This window comes from Xiphias gladius, chromosome 8 (assembly GCF_016859285.1).
Source record: "Xiphias gladius isolate SHS-SW01 ecotype Sanya breed wild chromosome 8, ASM1685928v1, whole genome shotgun sequence".
NCBI lineage: Eukaryota > Metazoa > Chordata > Actinopteri > Istiophoriformes > Xiphiidae > Xiphias > Xiphias gladius.
In genome coordinates, this window is record NC_053407.1 from 636,587 (window position 1) to 651,039 (window position 14,453).

The following is a 14,453-nucleotide window of genomic DNA, read 5'->3' on the forward strand; positions in this document are numbered from 1 at the left end:
GGTTGAAAAGCCAGTAATAAAACAGCAAGTCTGACAGCAAGAAACACGTCGACCAGATGGGTTTTAAACAAATCTTCAGGTTATTCAAGAGAGACACACCCACGTCCTGCTTCAACTTTGACCGGGTGTACTTACTGTAAAAATGAGCACGGTTTTTACAGATAAAGTGCCAGATCATCTGACGTGTTTCTTGACTGTTAAACCCATGTTTTATCGCCACACTCCCAGTTTTTAGCAGTCACTTTTGGTGAGTGTTATCATCACTGATGGAAATGATAAACAGATCAAAAATCAAAACTAATTAATTAACTGTAGTTTTCCTTTAAGAGAACACTCTGCTCTCTTTACTTGAGCCGGATGAGAAGATCAATATCAATTTTATCCCTGTGTGTCAAAGATACAACATATAAATATGTTTAACAGTTTGGAAGCTGTTGTATAATATCATGCTTTGCTTTGAACATGTCCTTTCATGTCTCTGTGTCCGGTCCTGATGTCCATTTTCTGAACTGACTGTTAATAAGATGCCATACATCTGTCCACAGCACTGTGTACGCTAGTGTTAGCTAATAAAGTGGAAATCATGACCACTCAACATTATTGTTGAGCATTTTCCAAAATACTCTCCACACATTTTGATTCATGCACGTACAGTATTTTTCACCTCCGTTCATCTAAGGAAAACCAATGAGCAGACCCTTTGACTTGTGCCGTCACCACAGTACATTACTACTGGCCTGCAGCCGATTGAGGGCCATTACCACTGCCTAATAGCGTTACTGAGGTCCGTTATAATTTGGTTCGAATTTGGCAGTAAAGCCTGGTACTGTATACAGAGAAGTCTTGGACCATTAGTTGCAGATAGTGAGCTGAGTGTGGCTTTTCTTCACAACTGTGTTATGTTGTGTCTTGTCATCCATTGGTCTCCAAGAAAACTCACTTCAGTGTCCATATTTATCCAGTGTTGTGGCTCATAATAGTTCTTCTCTTTAGTTGTCATCTTTGTCAGTAATGGATCGGTAATTTAATGTCTGCACTAGCCCAAATATGAGATCCTCTGTTTTAGCTTGAATTCTTTATAGATGGAGTCTCTTGCTCTGCTTGCATTGACTACAGATGGCTCTATTCTGGAGCGTTCGTGAGAGGACACGTTTGATGCAGGTGATGTCAGTCAAACCCTGAGCTCACACAGCTGCGTGTGTAGTCCCGTATACTGTCCTGTCAGTATCACTTTGGGTAAATGCTTACAGGCCTTTTTCCCCCATGAAGGTGTCTTTGCTTCAATTTAACACCAGAAAAGACAGAAAAAAATTGTAGCCTTGCAATGTAATAAAACATTTCACTGACAGTAATTTCTCTGTGATGTGGCAAAACAACACCACACACTGAGGACAAAACAAGGACACACAGATAAATAATCTGAAGAGATTTTCGAGGGGATACCAAAGGCTGAGATATCAAACAGAGAAATACCAAGCAGCCACCGCAGGCTGAATCACAGGTGTGATCAACTGCTGGTGGAGAATAATCTCTTTTTATTGATGTAAAATTTCCTTTTTTTGGTTGACCACGTTTTAGCACTCTCTTCTTTTCTACTTTACAAAACTGCAAGCCAAACAAGCGCTGTGAGATGCCCACAGTTCAAGACACATCTGACATTCCTCCATTTGAGATCACTTTGACTTGAGGCCATTTCTGCACTGCATTGTTTAAGGAGTCGCTTCAACAGCTCTGAACCGGATTTTTAAACTGTAGCTGTGTCAACGTTCCACAAGGCTACATGTTAACTGTAGCACAGGATGTACTCATCTTCATAGTGTACTTTTTTTGCAGTTACTTCGGAATAAATCCACATACTTAACTCTTGATACAAAAAATGATGCAACATGTGCATCGTTGGATATCAACCAAACATTTTGAATGTCACTGCAAAGTAAACTCGTCACTGAGAGCGCAAAATATTTTGCTCTGAAAATAACTATAATAAATCATTGTTTTCTAAGATGTTGTTGGAGCAGTTTCACCACCCTCTAAACCTGGTTTTACTTTATTCCAGCTGGTTACAGTGCAATAGAACAGCACTGGGGCACAGTGTCTCCACAGCCCATCCCCACAGAGATCTGGCTCAAACTACAGGTTAACTCCAGTGTATTACAACTTGGGTCTTATTGTGGTAGCTTTGTTTATCGCTTCTACGAGTTATAATAACACTGAACTCGCGAGTTGCTCGCTGAGATCTGGGAACACGGGGAGTCACTTTAACAGTCAGGTTGTAAACAAACCAACAGTTCATATCTAAACCAGTTTATTTGCAGGTCAAACTGGAAGTAATGCACCTGAGATGTCATAAATAATCTGTCACAGTAGAAACTGTGAGCACAGCGGGGTGAAGCAGGAAGTGGGTCTGTAAACTGTGATGGAGCTGTTTACAACAGACAGTTGGGCTTTGGTCACTTTTGTTTTCTCTTCTATGTAAGTTTGACTGACATGCTGGTTTGTTTCCAACCTGTGTGTCGACTGACTGCCTGTGTTTTTTGACCTGTCTAACTTCTTTCTAGTGATGCCACCACGTTCCCAGATCTCAACTATTAACTTGATAAATACATCTTAATGATAGGAATGATGAAAATATGACCCCTGATGTAATAAAGTGGAATTATCCTTTAATGATAAGGTAACCTGCTTGTAAGTGGAAAGTATGGCCAGCATCAGACAATCAACATCAACTTCCTACCATCCAGTTGTTGCTAATGATTTACGCTACTGACGGTGAAATACTGGGCTATATGAATCAAACAGCCATTAGTTTAGTGCTACGCAGGATCATCACATTGACATCGTCAGTAAAAGTCTTTGCACTGCAGCAGCAGTGTGAACGGAATCTGGCTGGTCTTTACTATCAGTGACCTTAAAACTTTTAATGTGTTCTGTGGCTTGATGGCGACCTCTACCTGAGATCTGCATTTCCTTGATTATAACAACCTGGATGTTGGTGCAGTGGACAGTGAACCACCTGCCCCACACCTGCGCATTTATATACAGTGAGAAAGACATAACACATCTGATGCCCCTCTATGTGATCATCACTGTATCATGGACTGAACATCATTGAGCTCATCAGATAGAAAATAATATCAGTGTGGAAATGACACATAATGCAAACATGTCAGTCACTTTGCAGTCACTCTCACTTACTTAGAAACAGAGATTTTGCAGTGAATAAAGAGTAACTTCACATTAAATCCACTCTTTCAAAATAGTTATAGACATGTTCAGTCACTTCATTCTATTATCACAGGAACCTTAGAAACAGCTGTAAAACCTGATGCATACTTAGACAGTTTTTCTCCCATCAACCTTCGCCAAAAAACTTCAACAATGTCTTCCTCTAATCCATCAACCTGTCTCTTAGACCCCAACCTCTTCTCAAAAAGCCTGTTCTTGATCGAGATGTTTTATCCAACTATAGACCCATATCTAACCTCCCCTTTCTCCTTGAGAAAGCTGATGCCAACCAGATGCCAACCAGTTGTCTGAATTTATTCCATAATAATCATTTATTTGAGGATTTTCAGTCAGGATCTAGATGCATCATGGCACAGAGACAGCACTGGTGAAAGTTACAAATGACCTTCTAATTGCATCAGACAAGGGACTTGTCTCTGCGACAAGACAAGTACAGAGACAAAGGACTTGTCTCTGTACTTGTCTTGTTAGATCTTAATGCTGCATTTGATGCCATTGACCATGATATCCTATTACAGAGACTGGAACATTTAATTTGCACATTAACGATAAATCCTCCATATACTCAAAAGTTAATCACAGACTTCCATAAGGTTCTGTGCTTGGACCAGTTCTTTACACCTTATATATGCTTCCTTTAGGCAATGTTATTAGGAAACACTCCATAATTTTCAATTTTTATACTGATGATACCCAATTGTACTTGTCATTGAAGCCTGATGAAACCAATCTGTTAGCTAAACTTCAAGCCTGACTTAAGGACATAAAGACCTGAATGACTAGCAACTTTCTGCTGTTAAACTCAGACAAAACTGAAGTTATTGTGCTTGGCCCTCAACACCTCAGAAACACATTATCTAATGATATAGTTACTCTGGATGGCTTTGTCCTGGCCTCCAGCACCACTGCTAGGAATCTTGGAGTTATCTTTGATCAGAATATGTCCTTTAACTCTCACATAAAACAAACAAGGACCTTTTTTCACCTACGTAACATTGCAAATATCAGGCACATCCTTTCTCAATAAGACGCAGAAAAACTAGTCCATGCTTTTGTTACTTCTAGGCTGGATTATTGTAATTCCTTATTATCAGACTGTCCCAACAAATCTTTAAATACTCTCCAGCTGATCCAGAATGCCGCAGTGTGAGTATTGACAGGAACTAAGAAAAGTGATCAAATTTCTACTATGTTAACTTCTCTGTACTGGCTCCCTGTAAAATCCAGAATAGATTTTAAAATCCTCCTCTTCACCTACAAAGCCCTTAATGCTCATAGTACCCTATTACCCCACTAGAACACTGCGCCCCCAGAATGCAGGCTTTCTTTCGGTTCCTAGAGTCTCCAAAAGTAGACTGGGAGGCAGAGCCTTCAGTTATCAAGCTCCTCTACTGTGGAACCATCTTCCCGATTGGGTCCGGGAGGCAGACACCTTCTCCACATTTAAGAGTAGGCTTAAAGCCTTCCTTTTTGATAAAGTTTATAGTCAGGACTGGCTCAGGCTGGTCTTGAACCACCCCGTAGTTATGCTGCTATAGGCCTAGACTGCCGGGGGACTTCCCATGATGCGCCAAGCTCCTCTCCCCTCCTTTTCCTCTCCATTTGTATGCATTCATATCCCATCAATGCTCGTCACCTACTGCCGCCATGATCCTGCTGTTGTACGTGTACTGTGCTGTTTTCTTTATTGTCTGTATTCGTGTTCCAGAGAAAATCCAGTAATTCCATCTTTACTTGATCCCAAGAAAAAAACTCCCACCACCAATTCTAGGCTTGCTGTTTAAACAGCACTGAATCTGTTGGCTGTCAGTGAAGGGGGGGAGTTGGGGGGACTGAAGTCAGTGTCACTGCTTCCAATTATGGCTGGTAAAAAAAAGACATTTTAGGTCCTGCAAATGAAACACGTGCTGTTACTCGCTGGTAGAGACGTTAAAATGAGTTACGTGACTATGTAGCTATGGTACTATGAATGATGTTATACTGTATCTAAACATTGCAAAGTCTGAAACTAGAATGAATACTGTGGGTCCTGTTCAGACCTGGCAATAACATGGATCTCAAGAAACCACTTGAGATCGGATCTCACCACCTCGCTCTACATGCAAATAAACACGTACATCATCTCCGCTCACAAAAAACAATTGTGTTGATGATTTTAACCAGTGGGAGGCAGCAACACACTGGTCTGCTGGAAATTAAAAGAAGAAGAAGAAGAAGAAATTAAAAACAAGGCAAATGAAATCACCCAAGATGTTAGATGCACTCGTAGTATATCTCTATGATATGATCTCTATCTCTATGAATTTTCAGAAAGCGTTTGTTGTTGTTGTTTTTACCTGTTCATGTCCACACCTGAGCCTTTGCTTTGAACTTACAATTGTTTTCATTCTTCATATTCAAGTGAGATGACTTTGAAAAATAAAATAAAAAGATGACGGAGGCCTGGTAAGCCTGAGATACTCAGGCACGGTGCTGCACCTCTGGGGGCCCGTACAGAAAAAAGTGGGTCACCTTTGGATAGTTTGTCAAACAACCAGAGGGCTCCTGCATGAGGATCTCAGGTTGAAAATGTCCCCAGTCCTTGTTGGCACTGGCTGCTTCTTTAATTTTTCTGTTGACTCAACACAGAAAGACACACAAATGAAAATATGAGAAAGGGGGTGAAGGGGAGAAATTGAGAGAAAAAACTAGAGAAGTGAAAAAACTAGTTCCAGTAAAAAAGAAAGGGTGAGAGAGCAGAGAAACTGGCAGAGACAGAGAAACCATCCTGTTCCAGCTTCAGCTACCTGGAGGCCATTCCTGTCCTGCTAAACGAGATCATGATTTGATAATTAACGGCTCTCAGAGATGAGCTGCGATTGCACCGGAAGACTTTTTTTAATTAGAGACAAGAGGATTGAGGCAGGAAGCAGATTTCTTTGTCTGATCCACTCCACTGAAGAAAAGCTTGTATGTCCGAGAGGGACAAAGATAAGGAGCAGAACTCTCAGTTTAGGCATCATCGCAAAGTGTTTTGGTGACACTTAATATTAAGATCCTTCCAATTCGAATCAGTTAATAGATAATAAGACTATATAAGTGTAAATATTAGCATGGTAGACATGTTTATTGTTAGATTATAAGGCATTCATAAGAAACCTGTTACCAGTTTACAGACTGCTGAAGAACGTTAATAAAAGCCTTACGAGTTTCTGTCAATTGTTGATAATAGCAGTGCGAGCATATTTATTGAGTTTAACATTTTACCAATTTGTCATTGTTAAGCCTTTACTAAGCTTTTTTTTTTGTTGCTTTATTAAGATTAATACATACTTTTTTATGCACTCATTAACACTTGACTATGCTCGTTGTTGATCCATGTGGAACGAGCGCTACTTCTTGTCCAAGTTGATAAAATTTGAATAAAAAATCACATATAAATACAATATTTTAGAGGTGAGGCACAAAAACACACTTAATAAAAAAACTGTTTTTTACTTTTGTCACTTTGACCTAAATTGCAGCCACATGTGGCTACAAAGACAACCTTCTATAAAACAAAGCTGAAAACAGGCCTTTGAAAGAAAACCCAATTATTAGTATAATAATGATATCTCTCAATATTGAGGTAAATTGTATATTGTAAGAGATATTCTGAAAACACGATATAAATATATATGTTTCTGATCATTGAGATGTATTATCAGTACATTTGTAGCCTGTTCATGAATGATGGGAACAGACACAGAACACAAATCTTTGTGTGGGCCTTCTATTCCCCGAATGACCTCTGTAGAGAAGAGCATTCATTCTGTCATTTAGATTCTTCGAGGTAATAACAGCAGAGTAGCTATCGTCCCCTTCTATGTGCTGTACTTAGGCAACAATGTTAGTGAAAGCAGTAAGGAGGCAGCCACGTCTCCTATGAACAGCCTTTCCTGAAACACTCTCCCATGTTCTGTTCTGCTCTGTGTGTGTGTGTGTGTGTGTGTGTGTAGGTCAGACACGCAGAGCTGCAGCTCTTTATACATCCGCGACACAGAGTGAGAGCAGAGCGGAGACACACAGGCACAGAGACAGCGACGTAACCTGTTCGCTACGCTTTTATAGAGTCCCGCCCTCACACCCCGCGCGCTGTTATTGGCTGGGGGGGCTACACACCCACTGCCCAGAAATGAGAGAATACGAAAATGCAGGCAGAGGGCAGGGTCTCTGCTGATAAATACATCGTTGCACACTTCCAGTGGGTCGTGAGTGAGGATTGAGAGGGATTACTTCTGTACGAGTCTGCCCATCATTTTTTTTTTTTTTTGGAAAATCCTTTAATATTGACCTTCTGCTCCAAACTGATCACTATAGTAGCCAATGACCTATGGTGCAGGTAGGTCACTCAGCAAGTCCCACACAAGTGTTAAGATACCGTTGTGAAGACAGAGTGGGTCCGGATGGATTTCCATGTGGCATTATGACTGATGAACTCAAATCAAAGTCCAATTCATATTCAAGCATGGTTTTCCTTGAAATGAAAGGATTTACAAGCTTTCCGGCCAATAAGATGCACTCTGGAAGATAAAGTCATGGTACTGCTCCAAACCCACTGACATGGCTGATTGTAATTAGACCTAATTAGCATACTCATTTGCATACGCAGGAAGAAGACTGGAACTGATTGGCTGCTTGTGCCTCAGGGTTTGTTTGGGCTCAAGTTCGGGTTATTTGTCCAAGAAACACACACACACACACACCTCCGGATGAAAATGCTCGCCCAAATCTGCATAAGCATACCTGGGAGCCTCTCTACTCTGTTTGAAGGTTTTAAGGTTAACTGCCTCGTTCTAGTAAGTATCAGCTGCCCTCACACGGAGAGAGATCGTCTCTCTGCTGCACCTAAAGGCGACTGGCAACCTTTTGGATGTACTAGAGATCAACAATAACACCTTGAACAGGGCTGGGATATGGTGACCTGAACGCAACGGGATGTGGGCTCCAAGGAGGACAAACACTGAGGGAATGTAAGTTAACTGCAAGTGGCAGAAATACCCCGCTGGGTCACCGGATAAAAGCCCTGGGGATGAACCTCATCCTGACTCCACCGTCACTACACATTCTCTTGGTCACGTTTTGATGGTTTAGAGTTGTAATTCTTAAGAATTCAGTCTGTGTTGTTGTGTGTGGTTACTGAAGGTAACAGTGAGTGACTGTCCAGTCAGAAACTGAAGAAGACATCTGGTGGTGTCTGGTTTGTGGAGCAGTCAAACAAACTGTCATTCAACACCAGCTTTTGGTTTCTGCGTCAGAGAATCCAGAGAATCCCCAGTGTGTGTGTGTGTGTGTGTGTGTGTGTGTGTGTGTGTGTGTGTGTAGGCAAAAAGAATCTAGTGCAGAGAGGTGGTTTATGGTTCTGTTTAGACTCTCACAGCACTAGGTTCAGGTTGAGACTGTTCTTATGTAAAAAAAACCGACCCAACAGGTCGTCTGTTCTGTAGCTTCTTATATCACATAATTACATTTATTGTTAGGTGACCTCCAGTGGCCGTAGTGATTATGACAGGAGCAAAGGAGGAAGTCAGGTGACGTAGCATAAAGAGCGACTGTGTCCATATTAGAAGGAGGTTGGGGTGAATGGATGGATCAACAAACCACAGGGCTTTCACATGGGAGACCGCTGCTACTTTCCCATATGAAACCAATGTTTTTTTTTACCACGATTGTTTCACAATCTTAACTGCATGTTTATCACTGTAACCATGACGACGAAGGTCATCTAATATTAATGATGTATTTATTTGAACCTGAATCAAGATCCTTTTCCTAAATCGAACCAATTAGGTTTTGGGCCTAAACCTAACCAAACTGCATATTTATTGTTACCATGAGGACAAAGACCTGGTACGCCTGCGGGTGGTATCTAAGGGTAAGGACAAGTGACCTGTATTGTCGTTTAGACTGCAGGACCTTTCGTAAATGCGTTTTGTGGGTAATGCAATTAATGTAATGAGGAATTATTGATAATTTATATATATGACATGTCCCAAACACATTGATACTGAACGTATCAGTAAAATGTTCACAGGCAACGTGTTTGTTTTCCACCAAAACAATCTGATCTTGCAGCGCAACATCCGCTTGTAGAGACTCCAGCATCATTAAACTGGTTTATGGTTCTGTCTAGACTCTCACAGCACTTGGTTCAGGTTCGGGAAAGATCCTGGTCTGGTTCAATGCAGAAAAAGTTCACAGTGACTTCAGACACAACCTGTTTATTTACATTGAACCAAAACCAACATCTTTTTCAAACCTTAACCAAAGTGCTTTTGTTGCCTGAACCTCAGATGGGATTCTGGATGTGAACCATGGTCTCTGGTTTGACAGTTGTGTGCTTGTACACCTCCCATCCACCCCAACCACCTCCTAGTGACTCCGCTGCCGTTAATAAATGTGCGGCTAAATTCATGTTTTTTTTTAAAAAAAAATAAAAAAAAAACCAACGGTGCCACTGAACAAGACATATGTAAATGGAATTTCTGGGGGAAAGGGTTGGAATAATACAGTCTAATAGCTATGGAATCAGAATGATGAACATGAAGATTATCAAAAATAGGGTCAAATAAAATGAATATCAAAGTTTTTGTTTGTAATGGCAATCAAAACCAAAATGGCGAAGTCTGCACACAGGACATTGGTTCAGTCCCAACTTTGAGAAGTGTTGTTTACTTAACAGCTCTACGTAGAACAGGCACTGCAAGGAGTTCCTCATGTTTTCCAAGCCAGCGAGCAGAACCATATGAAAGATATTCTCCATGGGAGAGAACGGGTATAAAATGTGCTGCTAACAGATACCAGTGCAAGGGAGCACCTAAAGGAGCACGCTGGGAAAAAAAATCTGAAAACACTCACAGATGTACACATCAGCATATCAGGTCACAACCCACTGTGGGTCAGGACCCATAATTAAACAAACACGTAGAACTTCAGAAAGGCAGCGTTACAGTCTTCTCTCTGGTTGTTTAGCAAAGTCCATCTCGTCAGGCTCCAAATGCTACAAGGTCAGGTTTCAGATGCAGTCCAACCCACTGAAATGCATTTAGCCATGAGCAGTGGACAGAAAAGGCAGTAGAGTGAAATCACTCATTTGGATTACTTACTTTGAGCTGACGTTACATGCTTATGTGTGACCAGTGGACGGATCCCTGGGGGGCCAGAAGGGGCTTTCCAGAAATAAACAAAAACAATGAGAATATTGGAGGACGGAATGACAAAAATGACAGCTGCACTCATTACGTCCTCCTTTCACTGACTGTAGGCTACTGTTGTTCGGGCAAAGAGAATATTCGGCTAACTGACTGAAGCATGTAAACAGACGGAACCAATGAGAGGGAATCAAAGACTCATAGAAAGGGATTAATCGGAGGAAAAACACCCGTTCATGTGAACATAATATCCACTTCCCCAGAGAAGTTGAATCGTGACCACAGACTCATATTCACCCAATTCCAATTAGATTGTTTCATATTAAAATGCATGAGCATCAAAGGTGACATCAAGCAGTTATTTTCAATTCCTGAAACGCTGACTGTGTTGGAGCATTTGCAGGGAAATGAGATGCCTGGCGTGTAATAGCAGCTACAGGAGTAGGGAATAATATTATGCTAATGTCGATGTGCTGTGATGAATCTCATAGCGTTTTCTCCTAAACAAATTATTTCTTCATATTTCCAACCGCTAAGGATCACTGGCTTTCAATTAAGTCCTGAAAAATAAACAAAGCATGTGATATCTCTCTCTGTCAGGATGGACGGCTGCTGTGCGTCTCCTTTTGTCTGCTCATACACGCGCGCACACACACACACACACACACACATACATAAACTTCGGAGTACATTACACTGACTTACATTCATTTCCAGGAGACTTACCGTAAACCTACGCTTAAACCGAGTCCTCACCCTAAAATGTAATGATTTATGTTATGGGGACTGGCTTTCTGTCCCCGAAGGGATGGCGTGTCCCCATAATGTGGCTTTAAATAGATTTATGTCCCCACGACGTATATATTACAAGTACACACGCACACAAACACACACTCCATCAACTCGCCCTAAAACGGATGCCTGCCTATTTATATGACCACCAGCACTTTGACCCTTTATCCCAGCTCTTCACATACACACACACACACACACACACACACAACGGTACTCACGTAGCTGGTGCATGTCTTTCCAGGCCCTGCTGGCAGGACAGGCAGTGATGGTGACCACTGGACAGGGGTTTCCAGCCAAAGTGCTACAAAGAATCTGCTGCCGGAAAAAGACCTTGGCGGGATCCAGTGATTTCTCCAGCACCTTCAGATGAGACTGACAGACACAATAAATACACACTTATGTGGAGCAGAAACGTAGGTTCTGATGCACACACACATTCACAGTGCAGTCAGAAAGGATGAAAACAGTGACATGTTTTCTGGATTAGACTGGATTAGAGACGAAACAGAGACGTTGACGTTAACCTGAATTCACCTTTTATTGGATGGACAGTGTCACCCCTTACTCCTAAGGATTATGTTCACATAGAACTCATTCGTTGTACCAAATACATGTAGAAGGAAATCTAGTGCGGCTCACATCGTGTTTTCATCAACATCACAAAGAAGCATTCAAATTAAACATGTCTGCAAAGAAAATGTCTTCTGCCAACATATTGTTTTCCTACAATATTCATTTGTGGCGACAAAAGCATGTTAGAGTACGGGCACAGATGATTTTTTAAAAGTGTTTTAGGGGCATTTCAAGCTTTTATTACAGGCAGCGGAGAGAGAACAGGAAATGAGGGAGGGAGACAGAAGCAACAAAGGTCTTGGGGGTTGACTCAAGCCAGGGACAGTGCGGTTCATGGTCAGTGTCTTAACCCCTAAATCACAGAGGCGCCTGAAAGAGGTGGTTTTAATTAAATCTTGAAAAAGTTAACCCGAACTTGAGGAATGAGCTGGGATGCGTTGACCTTTTCAGTATTTGGCCAAAACCACCATCCTCCCTTGATATCGAGTGTTTGTGTAGTCTAAACCCAACAACGTGTGAGACGCAGAACATCTCCGGTCTCACCCCATCAGCACGGACGGTACCACGAGTCTGCTCCTGCTGATCAGAACTTTACTTATATAGCACCTGTCAAATCAAAGTGGCGGTGGTTAACAGAAAAAAGATCAAAAGTGAGAGTGAATAGCAAGTTAAATTTACCATGAGGTAAGAAAAAGCCATAAGATAACAGTGAGTTTTAAGAGTAAAGGTAAAAGAGGATGTCTAGTTACCTCCTGTCCCCTAGTATTAGGGCATCATGTACATAAAGACGGCTTGTGATTTATTCACTGTTCATCTAATGTGGATAAAATACCCCCAACTTAAAGCAAACAGTCTGCACGTTTTGCTTATTACGCTCGTTGATTTTTTTTTTTAATTATTAAGTTGCGTTGCTTTTTTACAGTGTGACATACATTGTTTGCCAACAATGGCTTTCAAACATTCAAGTGAATAAAGCCCACTGGAATCGGAATTTGAAGAGAAGAGGGTTGATTCTGAAAACAGTGCAAAGCATGTGAATGAAGTGAAAGCAGGCACATCTTACACGGGAAGCCCTGAGAGGCAAGTGAGAAAAAAAAAATTTTTCTCTCCTTTGCTTATGACTTAGATCCTGTTCCTAAGTTCCTTTTGTTGCACTGTTGCGCCGTACATTCAAGACACCACGTGACATATTTCTATGGTATACGTGCTCTATACAGTACACCATAAAAGGAGGATTGGATCAACTGACCAATCAGATCACTAGAAAAACTGACTCATTCCTAAGACCAAAGTACTGAGTTTACAATAAGGGGACGAGTAATGAAGAGAAAATACATTTTACTGATACGTTCAGTATCAACTTATTTTACTATAATTCCTCATTACATTAATAGAAAACGTGATCTGACCGCTATTGCATTTCCCACAAAACGCATTCGCTGTTCCAGTTTAGTTGTGTGGAAATGGAATTTCTAGGAGACAGGATTGCTCAAAAAGGTTGAACTCCCTGTTTGAGCCAACTGATATAATATCCCTGTAACATATCCTAAGTAAGCTATGTGAGACCTGGGAGGAAAAGTGCGACCAATTTACCGAATCGACACACCGAGTGACTACCTAGTAATATAAAGGCAGTGGTGGAAGATGTACTCAAATCCTTACGTAGAACTACCAGTACAACATGTACAAATAAAAGTCCTGCATTTAAAATCCTCCTGAAGTAAAAGCCCAGAAGTCTTATCAGCTTCATGTAGTACAGTAAAAGTACTTCACTGTGCAGTGACCTGTCTCCTGTGACTGGTCTCTGATTCTCTCTGACCTGATCAGATCATTGATCCTGAGTCACCGATGCTTCAGTAGTATTTTACTGTTCTGGCTGCTCCTGGTGATTTTTAACTACTTTATATACAGTTAGGTAGTTTAGTCCAGTGGTTCCCAACCCAGGGGTCAGGCCCCTCCGAAGTATCACCAGATAAATCCGGGGGGGTCATCGGATGTTTCATGGGAGAGGGAAGAAGAAAAAACTAAGTTCTGTCTTCTCACCTTATCTTTGCTTTTTTGTTGCTAAGTAGTTTTTATCATTATAACAACAGTTATTTTAATGAAACCGTGTGAGATGTTTAGAGGGGAAATGCCTCATTGATGAAACCACTAGACCTTTGCGATAGCTGATGCCAGAAACACAGGGGACAGGAACCAAATGGAGACGCCAGAGGCAGAGCTAATTAGTTCAGTTAATTTATTTACAAGAACAAGGGCTTATGGGAAGGTGAGGCAGGCAAGGGTCAAAGACAGAGAAACAGTTCAAACAGGCAAACAAATCCAGAAATACACAGGCAGGAATCTGAAGTCCAATAAACAAGCAGAAGGTCAAAATGCAGGCGGGCAGAACAAGGAATCAAGACTCGAAGCATACAGCAAACGCAACAAAATGTTCTGGCCAAGAACAGGGGAAGAGAACTAATGATCGAGTAATGAGGTGCAAGCGGGTAGAGCTCAGGTGACTGCAGGTCTGATGACAAATGGGAGCAGGTGTGTGAATGGGCGGGGCAGCCAGGTGATAAGAGAAGGAGGGAAAGTCCAAGGGCATCTGGTGGAGATGTGAGCAGAGGCTATAAACAGGGGCTGCGGGGAACTGGAAAGCAGATGGTGACAACTTTAGAATGAGGG

General features: G+C 41.5%; 1 protein-coding gene across 1 annotated transcript in view; it reads right to left on the minus strand.

Moving 5' to 3' along the window:
* The window catches only part of LOC120792788 (cytosolic carboxypeptidase 4), a 161,927-nt gene that overhangs the window by 44,386 nt on the left and 103,088 nt on the right, over positions 1–14,453 (minus strand). The window contains exon 22 of the mRNA XM_040132123.1: positions 11,429–11,582. Coding sequence (XP_039988057.1) covers positions 11,429–11,582 — 154 coding nt within the window. The remainder of the gene's footprint in view (positions 1–11,428; positions 11,583–14,453) is intronic.